Here is an 11,184-nt window from a genome sequence, read left to right as displayed (position 1 = left end):
CACACACACACACAGATGGGCACTGTTATCCTGTGCTTGTTTTATGCCTATGATTGTGTTTATGTATAACTGATGTTTTCAGTGGCACACACACACAGAACAAGAAGCCCAGATGAAAAGCATCAACACCAGAGAATGCCCCATTGCTCAAACTCCCAGTGAAAGAGCAAAATGGCATTTCACCAGAGCAGGGTTCACAAAGGTGTTCAATACATACTTTATAATGTTGCATCAGACATATTGCCAAAGAAAAGTCAAAACAACAATCTTAATATTGATCTATTATAGTACATAAGTCAGTTATTTTTTTGGTCAAGCAGGACGTGCATGTTTTGTTCTGTTCTTCCTGTCATGCCATCTGCTGGTAATACACATATCCATTTAGGGGTTGCATGGCACCATGGCTGCCCTAGAACCAGGGATGAATACTTTACTGAGGGCAATTTCACAGGTCTGGAAGATCCAGCACTTTCTGACTGGAGTATGAAATATCAAATAATTTGGTCCAAAATATTATGCACATAATTAAAACTGAAAAAAAATTATGGTTTTAAAAATAACAAAAAACAATTTGTGTTATTGGCCATCATTCAGACAAGACAGCATTCAGTTAGTTTAAGGCTGAGATCATTTTATTCTCAGTATATAACAGCATATGATCTTATAATTATATTTTTGCCTGCATTTTAGAGAAACTCCATTAGATATCTAAGAGGAGTTGGCAGGTGTTGATTGGTAACTTTCTGTGTGGTCAGGTCAGGTGTCATCAGATGATTAGAGGCATGATGTGACTGGCTGGAGGAAGGGTGGTGTATTCTGGTTAAATTGTTGTGCATGAAATATTTGTTTGAAAGTGCTTATGGAACTCTCGCACTGCTCTGGGGCTGTCTGTTCGAAAGAAAATATGCCACAGCAGAAAACTCCAGAACCAGGAGGCATTGTGCAGGCTCTTTGTCTCAGGTGAAGAGAGGCCTGTATCTGGGACAAAGGCTGGCCCCAGCCCTATACACTCTATAAATGGACGATATTGTGGGTTGTGGCGCTGGTAACTTGTGGATCATGGCAGTAGGGAGCTTCTTTTTACCACTGCTGCTGTTGCTGGGCCTGGATTGTGAGACGGCTTTCACCCGTGCCTTTGTCCCCAACCACTTCCAGCAGCACGAAGTCCTTCACCTGGGTAAGATTCGTGGGGACTTTCTTCTACGTCTCTTTTTAATTCCAAATTTTTATACTGCATATCTGGAGCTGTTAACAGGTTCGACTTCATCTCCATTTACAAATTTACATTGAATTGGATGTAACCCCTAAATAATCCTAAAACATACATCACCATGTGTACATATTGCCTTTTGCTCACTTTCTGAATGCTTTGTTCCATCCACAGACTGGCCCTGGGACTGCGGCCTGGCGCACTTTAAACCCAATACTGCGCAGCGCATTGTATCAGGCACTGAAGCCATACCACACTCCTGGCCATGGCAGGTCTCACTGCAGGTAAATGGCATTCTAGGGATATAAAATTGAACACAACATTGAAACACCATCAGATCTCAAAGTCAGATGTCTTCATTTCGTCACACACTACAGGTTCGCCCCAGAGGCAGCAAGCACTATGTCCATGTGTGTGGAGGAACTTTGATCCATAAGAACTGGGTGCTCACTGCAGCCCATTGCTTCCAGAAGTAAGACCCAATAAATAATGACAATAGAGTAATAGGATAAAAATATCACTGACGACCAGCACAAAAGCATATAATAGCTGAAAAGTTAATCTATAAGAGCTTTTTTTTTTAACCATAAACAATTTTGAATTACAAATATCTGTGGCCTTTAAAATAGGATTATCAATATAGAACATAAGTTTGTAAAACCAGGAGTAAATTATCTTAATCCTGACATTTTAATTTTCTTTCATTCATGAATTGCATTTGGTCTGACATTCGCTTGCTTACTCTCGGCCCCACATGGTGCAGAGGGAAACCTGAGGATGTGAGCAGCTGGCGCCTTGTGTTGGGAAAGCACCAGCTGAAGAGGCCCGACATGGCTGAGCACATTTTCCCCGTCAAGAGAATCTACAGACACGAGCGTTTCCGTTACCCGATGCACAGCGAGCTGGACTACGACATTGCTCTGGTTAAAGTAAGCACAGAAATTATGCCCACTAACTTTGTGCGCTACGCCTGCCTGCCGCAGAAGCAGACCAACCTAAAACCAGGCCATTACTGTTGGGTGACTGGATGGGGTGACATACGAGGTACAGAGCTGAAGGTCCTGAAGACCAAACCTCTAATTCACCACCAGCAGTCACGCATGCTCATCAGTATAAAAAAGGGTGAAAATGCAAAGCTTCTCTGAGTTTTGTTACATAGAGGATCTGTCATGGAGAACACTTAAGATCACCCATTTCACAAGCATACAAACATCAAGGGGTGGTGCTTCGCTGATTTTTAGGTGTGTGTCTGAGACGTTCATTTACTGGTACATGTATCTCAGGTGGGAAAGCGAACGTGTCTCTGGCCGACGCACTGAATCAAGCCCGTCTGCCTATCATCGACCACAAAACATGCCGGCAGAAAAAGTTCTGGGGAGAGCGTGTGAGAGACTCCATGATCTGTGCTGGATTCAGAGACACAGGGGGCCCTCCAGCTGCCTGCCAGGTAAAGTCTTTGGCAGAGTACAGTTAAGGAGACATTGTAACTGTCCAGATGATCTGAACTTACAACCAAAACCACAGTTGAAAGGCACGAATTAACTATAATTATTCATTCATTTTTCTTGCCAACTACCTTTTTATGGTAAATACTTAGGAGACGACATTATTATTGCTTTATATGAACTCACATAAATGCACGTGTAAACATACATAACAGGGTGTAAAACACAATATTTCATACATAAACCAGATTGCACAAAGTATTAAACCAGTACTTGCCATATCCCAATCGTCCACATAGCCATACATTAACATATGCTATTTAATTATATTTACTTGTATGCCTTTTGTGATCCAGGGAGATTCAGGTGGCCCTCTCATGTGCCAGCTGGGACAGGACCGCTGGGAGGTACATGGCGTGGTGAGCTTCGGCTCCATCGGCTGCACCGTGGAGAACAAGCCCAGCGTCTTTACACGCACTGCTGACTACATTCCCTGGATTGAGGCCACCCGCATCAGAGACTTCTTCCTTCATTGAGCTGCCCATCTTCAATTAACTGCACATTTAGCTCTCAGGGAAGCACAGTGAGAGTCTAGTCTCACACACCAACTCACCTGCCTCACCACTGAATAATGAGAACATCAAGCACTGCCATAAAACATCTGCGCTAGGAGAGTTACAGCTATGCTCGCAAGACTGCACTGCTTGTTAATAAATAGAAGTCATCAAACCCTTAAGTGCTTCCAAAGCTTTAAAGCAAACTTTCGCTTTACTGGTTTGAACACTGTTCTTTTAAAATACATCAGTACTATCAATCCTGAAATTTCTCTCTATTCATTTCAGTTTGGATTTTGCTCAGAAAGCCAACTACAGACTTTGTTGTGTCTGTGGGATTTGACTTCCATAGCTCATTTCCCTTTCATAGTCTCACTTAAAAGGCAGAAATTTCAAAGGCACGGAGTGTTACAAATATCACAACAGGGCTTTGAAATGGGCTAAAAGGACAGCTTCTAATCTAAAACTCACCAAGCAAGATGTCTGCCAAAAACTTGCTATGCCTGCTTGCTTGTAGCTCTGCTTAATGTTGTCAAGTTTGGACCAGATATGTGCACCACCTTTCATCTGCACACAGTACATAGCAAGACGCTAATGTCAGCACTGCATTTAACATACAGCATTCTTCTTAGGAACTGACCAAGAAAAACTGTGCTGAGGATGGGGGCATACTTTGCAAACATACATACACACAAAAAAACCCACAACAAAAAATAGACAAAATATTGCGATTAAAGAAAAATACAGCTGAACTCACTATTTGGAAAAGTAACAGCCAACACAAACCATCCATAAAGTAAAACCACCATCAAGTCTTTAGACATACATTCTGTACTTTGCTATTAAATTGATGGAGAAAAAAAAACATATAAGTTGACATGTGCTGGTTATTAAATGTCATATCAGAATCCAAACGTATCTCTGGAGAGCCATGGCTCGGCTCACTCCTTTCAGTGCCAGCACATTATCTCACCAGCCGATCCTCAACGTCCGAGGATAATAAACGGTACTATTTAAATATACACAACACATGTAAAGTCAGCTATGAGCGAAATATCGTGAAACGATATAAACAATTGCTGGACAATGGTATGCGTCTTAAAAAAGCAACTGAATGTTAAATGTTTAACAGAATTGTCTAAACCATTATGAGAAATATTTTAAAATGTTTTATTGCAGTATAGAGTCAATGAGGCCAATTTAGGCTAGTCGGATGATGCTTACTAAAACAGTTACATAGAGAATCCACCTACACATGTATGATACTGGAATGCCCACCAATTATCTGATGGTTTTGTACAAACCTTTCTGGTTTAATACAAAGCTTCAATCTCAGAAATAACTCCAATATTATACTTACATATTGGAACATCACATAAAAAACAGTGTATGTCCAACACTGCCTGAGATGTATACATGTTTAAACAGCTATTTAAATAATTCAGTTTTGTCTAAGTAGAACTAGTCAGCTCAGTTAAACCAGCATGGTTCAGCATTTTTGATAATAAGCCTAACACACTTTTAGGGAAGCCCAAACGTTGATGTGGTGATTCAGGAATGCCAAAGTGCTCGATCAACTGCTGTTCCGCTAAAATGGAACGAGACAATAGAGTTAAGTACTGGTTCAGAGTCAAAATGTCAATGTCTTGTGCTGTAACTTCTCTTCAGTAACGTGAAGCAGTTGTGCCTTTGAGGTAATCCCAGTTGTTATAGAGGGCATACAGTCCAGACATGGCTAATCCAACAAGACCTCCTCTGGCAATTCCTTTTAGTCCACCTGCACAAAATATATTTATAATTAAGAAACACCACACATATACCCACACACACCCTACACATACACGCAAGCACACACGGAACATGCACTCGTGTGCACATGCACACACACAGTATATGCAGATGGATCAAATTTACAAATGTCAAGGTGCCTTAGACTCACCTGCTGATTTAAACATCATCCCTGTTAATGTTCCAGCAGCTATGGTATTAATGTCGTCCTCTGCTCCTCTGGCTTTCTCAATAACTACTCCAAACACACTGTACAGCAGAGCTGATGCACAGGAGATTTCAACACATTTGTTTTATTGTTGCTTTCCATGTACATCAACAGAGCATGCATGATTTTAAACCAGTAACTAATCAACTTGTATACTGCTTAAAATACATTACTGTAGATTTCTTACCAACAGATCCTAGTCTGTTAGCCCACGAGGCCCCCTGTCGTGTAACCACATTTAAAATTCTGAAAGATAATGCAGAGATTTAAAGGTTTATTTACTTTTAGATCTAATCACTTACAAAATTAATATAATTATCATATTTTACAATTAAGTCTCTCCCTCACTCACTCACACACACACACACACACACACACTTACTGTACGTTTCTGGGTTTTGACCAGGCCATGTCTCTGGTCTCCTTCATGCCTATACGGAGCCCATTCAGGGTTCCAAACGCAGCACCTGAAAATCATCATCATCATCAAAGACAGAAAGCCCTTCACTTAACAGTGAACCTGTTTCAGTAAAAATGCAGAGACTCTCCTTACCCGTTATGCAGCATCCTCCAATGGTAAAGAAGGCCAGCTCAAAGCGTCCACGGGTTTTGTTTGCCCCGGTTGGCAGTATGAATTCGTCTGTATCCTAAGACACATGAGACAGTGAAAATGATGGACTAGGTAACTGGTAACTTACTTGATGTAGAGAACACATCACATTCCTTGATAAAGACAATGAATCGACAAAGTTGCACTTTCCTTTTCTTGCTCTTGTACTGACCTGCACAAGGTAGCGAGGATCAACACTGAGGTATGGCGAGAGGGGGCTCATTCCTGTCACTAAGGAGAATGAAAAGTAACGTACAGTACGATACAAACAAACAAATAAATCCAGGCATTAAAAATGTATTAATAAAGTTAGTGACGTGGAGGTTTAACTTTTTAGTTGACGTTACCTAGCTTAGCTAGCTTGTTGGCTACGAGGCTAACGCCAAAGTACTTACGTGGTACTCCGGCTAGGGTAGTGTTTGAATACTCAGGGGCTCCAGCACCAAACAGGCTCCCAAATCCGCCTTTAGAACTACTTGAATCCGATGTGCTGTTGTCCATGATTCCTTATGAGGAGAGACTCCTGCTCAGGAGAGACTATAGGCTAACTGGGTTAACTTACGAGCGTTGAGCCAGCTAAATGTATTTACTTATCTTAATAGATGTCTTAGAACTTCTTATGGTGGAGTACAGAATAAAGAATCCTTCTTGAATATAACTTTTATACGATATGACAAATCCGTAATACTATAACGTTAGCTATTTTTGACTGGAAGCATTCACCAAATACCGGTTATGTGTAACACAGCATCTCTGACCTCGACCATGCACCGTTGCCGTAAAATCAAAGGACACTGCTTACGTCATACTGCCGTAAATTTATTTAAACTCGCAGTGGTTAGGTAGCTAGACACTTGAGACCAAAACGTTCAATCAGAGTTGGTTTTAATCTTTAGTCAGTTTCAAGCTACGGCTTGTATAGGCCTTTAAAAATAATTATTCATGTGATTTAATTGTTATTACATTTATTATTTAATTTCCGTGACTTTTACGACTTTCACGACGACCAGGATGTCATTGGATTGCGATGGCTACTGTCACACACCTCTGCGCCGCCCAGGACGTCGTGTGGCTACGACATGACTAACTAACAGATGGCTTATCGCGAGTCATTTATTTTGTGTAAAACAGACGTGTATTCAGTTTATATAAACCTTTTATTTTCAGAAAAAAAGGCAGGTAATAAGAAACCCCGAAAAGTCATATTATACCAGTTTCGCTGAAACGAGAAAATATACACCCAACAGTGTCCAATAATCTTTAGAATTTATATGTGGCATCGCCATACGCTAGATGGCAGTGAAGAGCTAATATGGATATCTCGTGACGGTCCCATGAATTTGCATTTTTACAAGTAGTCCCTGACGGACTTAATGAAACGCGATAACCATATGCATTGGAATTATCTTATGCATTAGTGCAGTTTTTTTAAGACACGTGGTTTGTATGAACTTAGGCTGGAAGTCCGTTGTAGTTTACCATCTCCATCCGATCAACCTTAGCAGTATTATGAAATGAAGGTCTGCACGAACTCAGTCGCAACCTGCGGTTGTTCCCCCAACCCACAGCCCTCTTACCCCCACCGCGATTTCTTTTTTCTTTCTATTCCACCCCTTGAGGTGGAGCAATAACGTTTTCTATTGTTGTGATTCTGTGAGCTCAGACTTCCTGGCATCCACACTAAATTATCCAGGGCTTTCTGTGGGAGCAGAACGGCTCACTGTTCCCCAACAAAAAGGCCATTCACAACCAGTGGATGGCCTCCCATAGGAAGCCCACAGTGCTAAAGAGACACCAAAGCAGTGGAATGGAGACTGAGGGCTCGCTGTGGAAAATGGCCGCAGTGGGAAATCGGTGTGATGTCATAATGAATGAATCTCTCAGAATGTCTTATCTCCAGTGTCTTGCTCATATTTTATTACCGTTTTGCTAAACGCCCCCTTTTCATGCCAGTACTCAACAACATAACAACAATATGTACAGAGTGGCATGCACGCATAAACACCCCAATACTACCCCAACAGGACTGTTACCATGGAGATATGAAAGCTGTGTAGTGCCTCTGTTATTTAAACTGGTTTGGACAAGATGAGAGGGAAGCACAAGGGACTTTTTTACAAAGCTTCTCTGAAATATAGATAAGGCTTTAAAACCCATCATACATTTTCAAGCTTTCTGAATTGCAGTGACACACTGCACTAGACTGTATTAACTTGTGTGAGAGATTTGAAAAGATATACGTAATTGGGTTTATGGATTGACCGTACAAGTTGAAAAATTGAACGGTGAACTGTGATTTTCATAATTCTGCAGTAAAACAGTGGCAGAGCATACACAGAAAATGAACGATAATGGTTCAAATATTTATTCACCTGTATTCATGTTAATATTGTTAACATGAAACATCTAATGCTGATTTACATAATCCTTTACTTTTTTTTTTTTTAAAAAATAAAAATGAGTTAGACATTGTCCCCAGTCCCATTTACACTTATCTCATTCTCTCTCCACTATTAACCAATGCTGTTATTGCTAGCTTGGGCAGTGTCCAGGCATGAGGAGCCAGAGTGGGGGGCCAGACTGGAGCCAGAACATGGACCTCATCCCCCCGAGAGTGGGCAGGAAGGGCAGGGAGTGAACAGAGCAGTAGAGGAAGAGGAGAGGAGGAGCAGACAGAGGGGAATGGGACATTCTATGTGGCATCCTGCTGTTCCAAACAGCTCCCAGTTTTATGGTACGTGTATGTGAATGAAGCAAGGAACACATAGTGCTTGTCTTTTCTCTCGCTCTTATCTAGTTGCATTCAAGTTGTGTTGGTGCCTGACTTCACTGGCCTCTTCTCATCTGTTATTCTCTTCAACAATGTTTTTGCGCTATCCTTTATGAGTGTGCATTAAGCAAACATTGCGCCATTCATTCATACTTCTCAGATCTTGATAGCACAACAATTAAACAATGTGACTCAAAAGTGATGGTTTCCTCTCTTACATAAACTTTGATGTGTGTGTGTGTGTGTGTGTGTGTGTAAGTAAAAAGCTGTCTCACACAGTAGAGGGGAAGTGTTCCTCGAAGTGTCCTCCGCTCCATGGGAGCCCCCGGGAAGACCATCACCACCCACTCCACTTCTTCCTGCTAGACGATGTCTTCTTTGTGCTCATTGTTTGAAATCATGGGCAGTTTGTTCAGCCAGAGCTTTCATATAGAATTAAACCACACAAGTTATTCCTCCTATTCCCTTGATAGCAAAACAACAGACCACTTAAACACAAAGAGCTTCATTATGTGCATGCTTGCTATATAAAGCCAGTGTTATTGCTTACTTCCATCAATATGCCTTGATACAAACTACAAGTAAACCAAATAAAGGTCAAACATAGAGGCCAGCACTTGGACAACAGAGATAACATTTGTAGTCAGTCTGCCATCTCCAATCACTAGACAGGAGAGGAAGGAAGGAAGGAAGGAAGGAAGAGGAAGGAGAGGATGAGGGAAGCTTCTATTTTTATATAGAGTGTTGGGACAGAAGCACTTGAGCTTATGGATATGAAGGTCATAGAGGCTGCTGCAGCCATCGATGGCGAAGGGTGTGTCAACACGTTTTCACAGGGCTCTTTATATAGAGAGCAGTCCCAGTTCATCTGTCCACCTAAACCTTCAGCTAGGCCCATTATCCAGTCATTGTACTCCCCTGCTGTATAATGCATCATTAGTTTGGGTGTGTGGGTCCATGTGGCTTTGGCAGGGTGAGTTGAAGGGTCTCTAACAGCTATAGAGTTAAGGAGTAGGAGGAGGCGTAGGATAGAGACTGAACAAGGGCAGAGCAAACTGAGCTTTTAATTGTAGGTTACAGAGAGGAGAAAGGGAAGAAGAAAAGACGAAAGAGGGCGTGATTTCCTTACATGGCAGCTAGCAATTTGGAGTATACAGGATTAATTTGCCACACAGCGTAGTGTTTAGTTAACAGTTTTGTTTCTGCAGGGGCAAATTAATCACACTTGCTTTTTAGTCAAGCTGTTTTCTGATGATCAATGTCTGTAAATATATAGCATACATTTTATCTTATGCCCTTCTTTTTACCTTTTGATGCATTCCCACCCACTAACATGCCAAAGGACACAATCCTTTGTTGCCTGCATGTGCTACTCACTTAAGGTTCAGACATGGCATAATCAAGCCCTTTTGGTAAAGTATTGTGGTGCGTAGGTCAAAATAACCTACATTAACTTCAGCTCACAAAAACAAGATAGCACAAACACAGAAAGCATAAAAAGTTATGAGAAACCTTTATAAGGCATCTTGCATTTTCTTTGAGACGAACAAGAAGATTGAGATTTTAAAAAGGTGGCTTTGCTGAGAGAGAGATAGGAACTAAAGACAGGAGGCTGGTTTCTCTATTTTAATGAGTCTTCAGTATAGGAAATAAGAAATAAGGCTTTGATTTCTAACTGATGTCACTGTGCAAGATACTCTGAGCTGACATGGAAAACCTTGTCTTTGGGTGTGGTATGAGATTTCCATGATCAAAATTGCCAGTCTTATGTTTCACACATGCGTCTGAACTTGTGAAGAAACATTTACATTCCCTCTCCCCAACAGCTATTCAAAAATCTGAAAACGGTTCTATTCACGTTTCCCAGAGGTCCGACGGGACTCTGATCGACGCAAGCATTGGATATTCCTTAAGTCTATAACTCATTTGGCTTTCTAGAACTACTTAACACATGGCAATGAGTGAAAATAAGCACACACAGTGGCCGGATAGTGAAGAGAGGAGAGGAGGGCAAAACTGCAGTGTGGGTGGGAACTTTTATAAAAAGGTCAAGCATAGTATTTTTCTCATTAATAAATTCTTTCACTTTTCACATTGTACAGTGGATCACAAGATATACTGCATGTTATAATGACTGACAGTACACTAGTTGGATATTACAAAAGAGGCTTTGGAACCAACTACTATCTCAGTCCATGTCTGCTGTAGCCCTGGGTAAGATTAGTATGCAAGTGTATTGGCACATAAAAGCACAAGAGAAAGAGCAACAAAGTTAGTTTCTTTTAAAACTATTATTTTAATATTCTGCTATTGCTTTTTCAGTACAGAATTTAGTCCAGCATTCTTTAAAATGTCAGTCAAACACACTTTTGCTTAATTTCAAACAATTCGTTTTGAAAAGATTCAAAGCAGACAAAAATTATTGAAGGGGTTATCCTAAATATATACTTAAATGTTAGTAAAAGAGGCAAGAAAAGATTAATCAGATTATAAAAACTAAAATAGTTATTAGCTCACACTTTATATGAAAAGGCACAGAAATCAAGCAACATTGAAACAGAAAACAAACTAATTGCCCCAGCAAATTGCATTTGACAGT

At 40.8% G+C, this 11,184-nt stretch overlaps 2 protein-coding genes across 2 annotated transcripts; one reads left to right on the top strand and one right to left on the bottom strand.

Moving 5' to 3' along the window:
* Window positions 1-531: 531 nt before the first annotated feature.
* zgc:112285 (elastase-1) lies at window positions 532-3,206 on the top strand. Its single transcript, XM_027010396.3, has 6 exons — window positions 532-1,177; window positions 1,385-1,494; window positions 1,588-1,682; window positions 1,974-2,254; window positions 2,494-2,657; window positions 3,012-3,206. Exons 1-6 carry the CDS (start codon window positions 1,018-1,020, stop codon window positions 3,189-3,191), a joined length of 990 nt encoding a protein of 329 aa, XP_026866197.3. The 5' UTR covers window positions 532-1,017; the 3' UTR covers window positions 3,192-3,206.
* A 666-nt stretch (window positions 3,207-3,872) lies between these two features.
* Window positions 3,873-6,593, bottom strand: timm23a (translocase of inner mitochondrial membrane 23 homolog a (yeast)). Its single transcript, XM_027010395.3, has 7 exons — window positions 6,211-6,593; window positions 5,988-6,046; window positions 5,759-5,852; window positions 5,588-5,672; window positions 5,393-5,451; window positions 5,149-5,259; window positions 3,873-4,986 (listed from the first exon to the last, which is right to left on the bottom strand). Exons 1-7 carry the CDS (start codon window positions 6,314-6,316, stop codon window positions 4,874-4,876), a joined length of 627 nt encoding a protein of 208 aa, XP_026866196.2. The 5' UTR covers window positions 6,317-6,593; the 3' UTR covers window positions 3,873-4,873.
* Between the last annotated feature and the right edge of the window lie 4,591 nt (window positions 6,594-11,184).

This window comes from Electrophorus electricus, chromosome 15, assembly GCF_041902795.1.
Source record: "Electrophorus electricus isolate QZ-2024a chromosome 15, ASM4190279v1, whole genome shotgun sequence".
Classification (NCBI taxonomy): Eukaryota; Metazoa; Chordata; class Actinopteri; order Gymnotiformes; family Gymnotidae; genus Electrophorus; species Electrophorus electricus.
The sequence above is the reverse complement of the archived record's forward strand: the minus strand, read 5'-3'. Positions and strand labels throughout refer to the sequence as shown.

Bases quoted from the DNA above. Each gene is read 5' to 3' on its own strand.
- zgc:112285 (XM_027010396.3), top strand. From the start codon at position 1,018: ATGGACGATATTGTGGGTTGTGGCGCTGGTAACTTGTGGATCATGGCA. The intron at 1,178-1,384 runs GTAAGATTCGTG...TTCCATCCACAG, and splicing joins GCACGAAGTCCTTCACCTGG to ACTGGCCCTGGGACTGCGGC. The intron at 1,495-1,587 runs GTAAATGGCATT...CACACACTACAG, and splicing joins CATGGCAGGTCTCACTGCAG to GTTCGCCCCAGAGGCAGCAA.
- timm23a (XM_027010395.3), bottom strand. From the start codon at position 6,316: ATGGACAACAGCACATCGGATTCAAGTAGTTCTAAAGGCGGATTTGGG. The intron at 5,260-5,392 runs GTAAGAAATCTA...CCTGTGCATCAG, and splicing joins TAACAGACTAGGATCTGTTG to CTCTGCTGTACAGTGTGTTT. The intron at 4,987-5,148 runs GTGAGTCTAAGG...TATTTTGTGCAG, and splicing joins GATGATGTTTAAATCAGCAG to GTGGACTAAAAGGAATTGCC.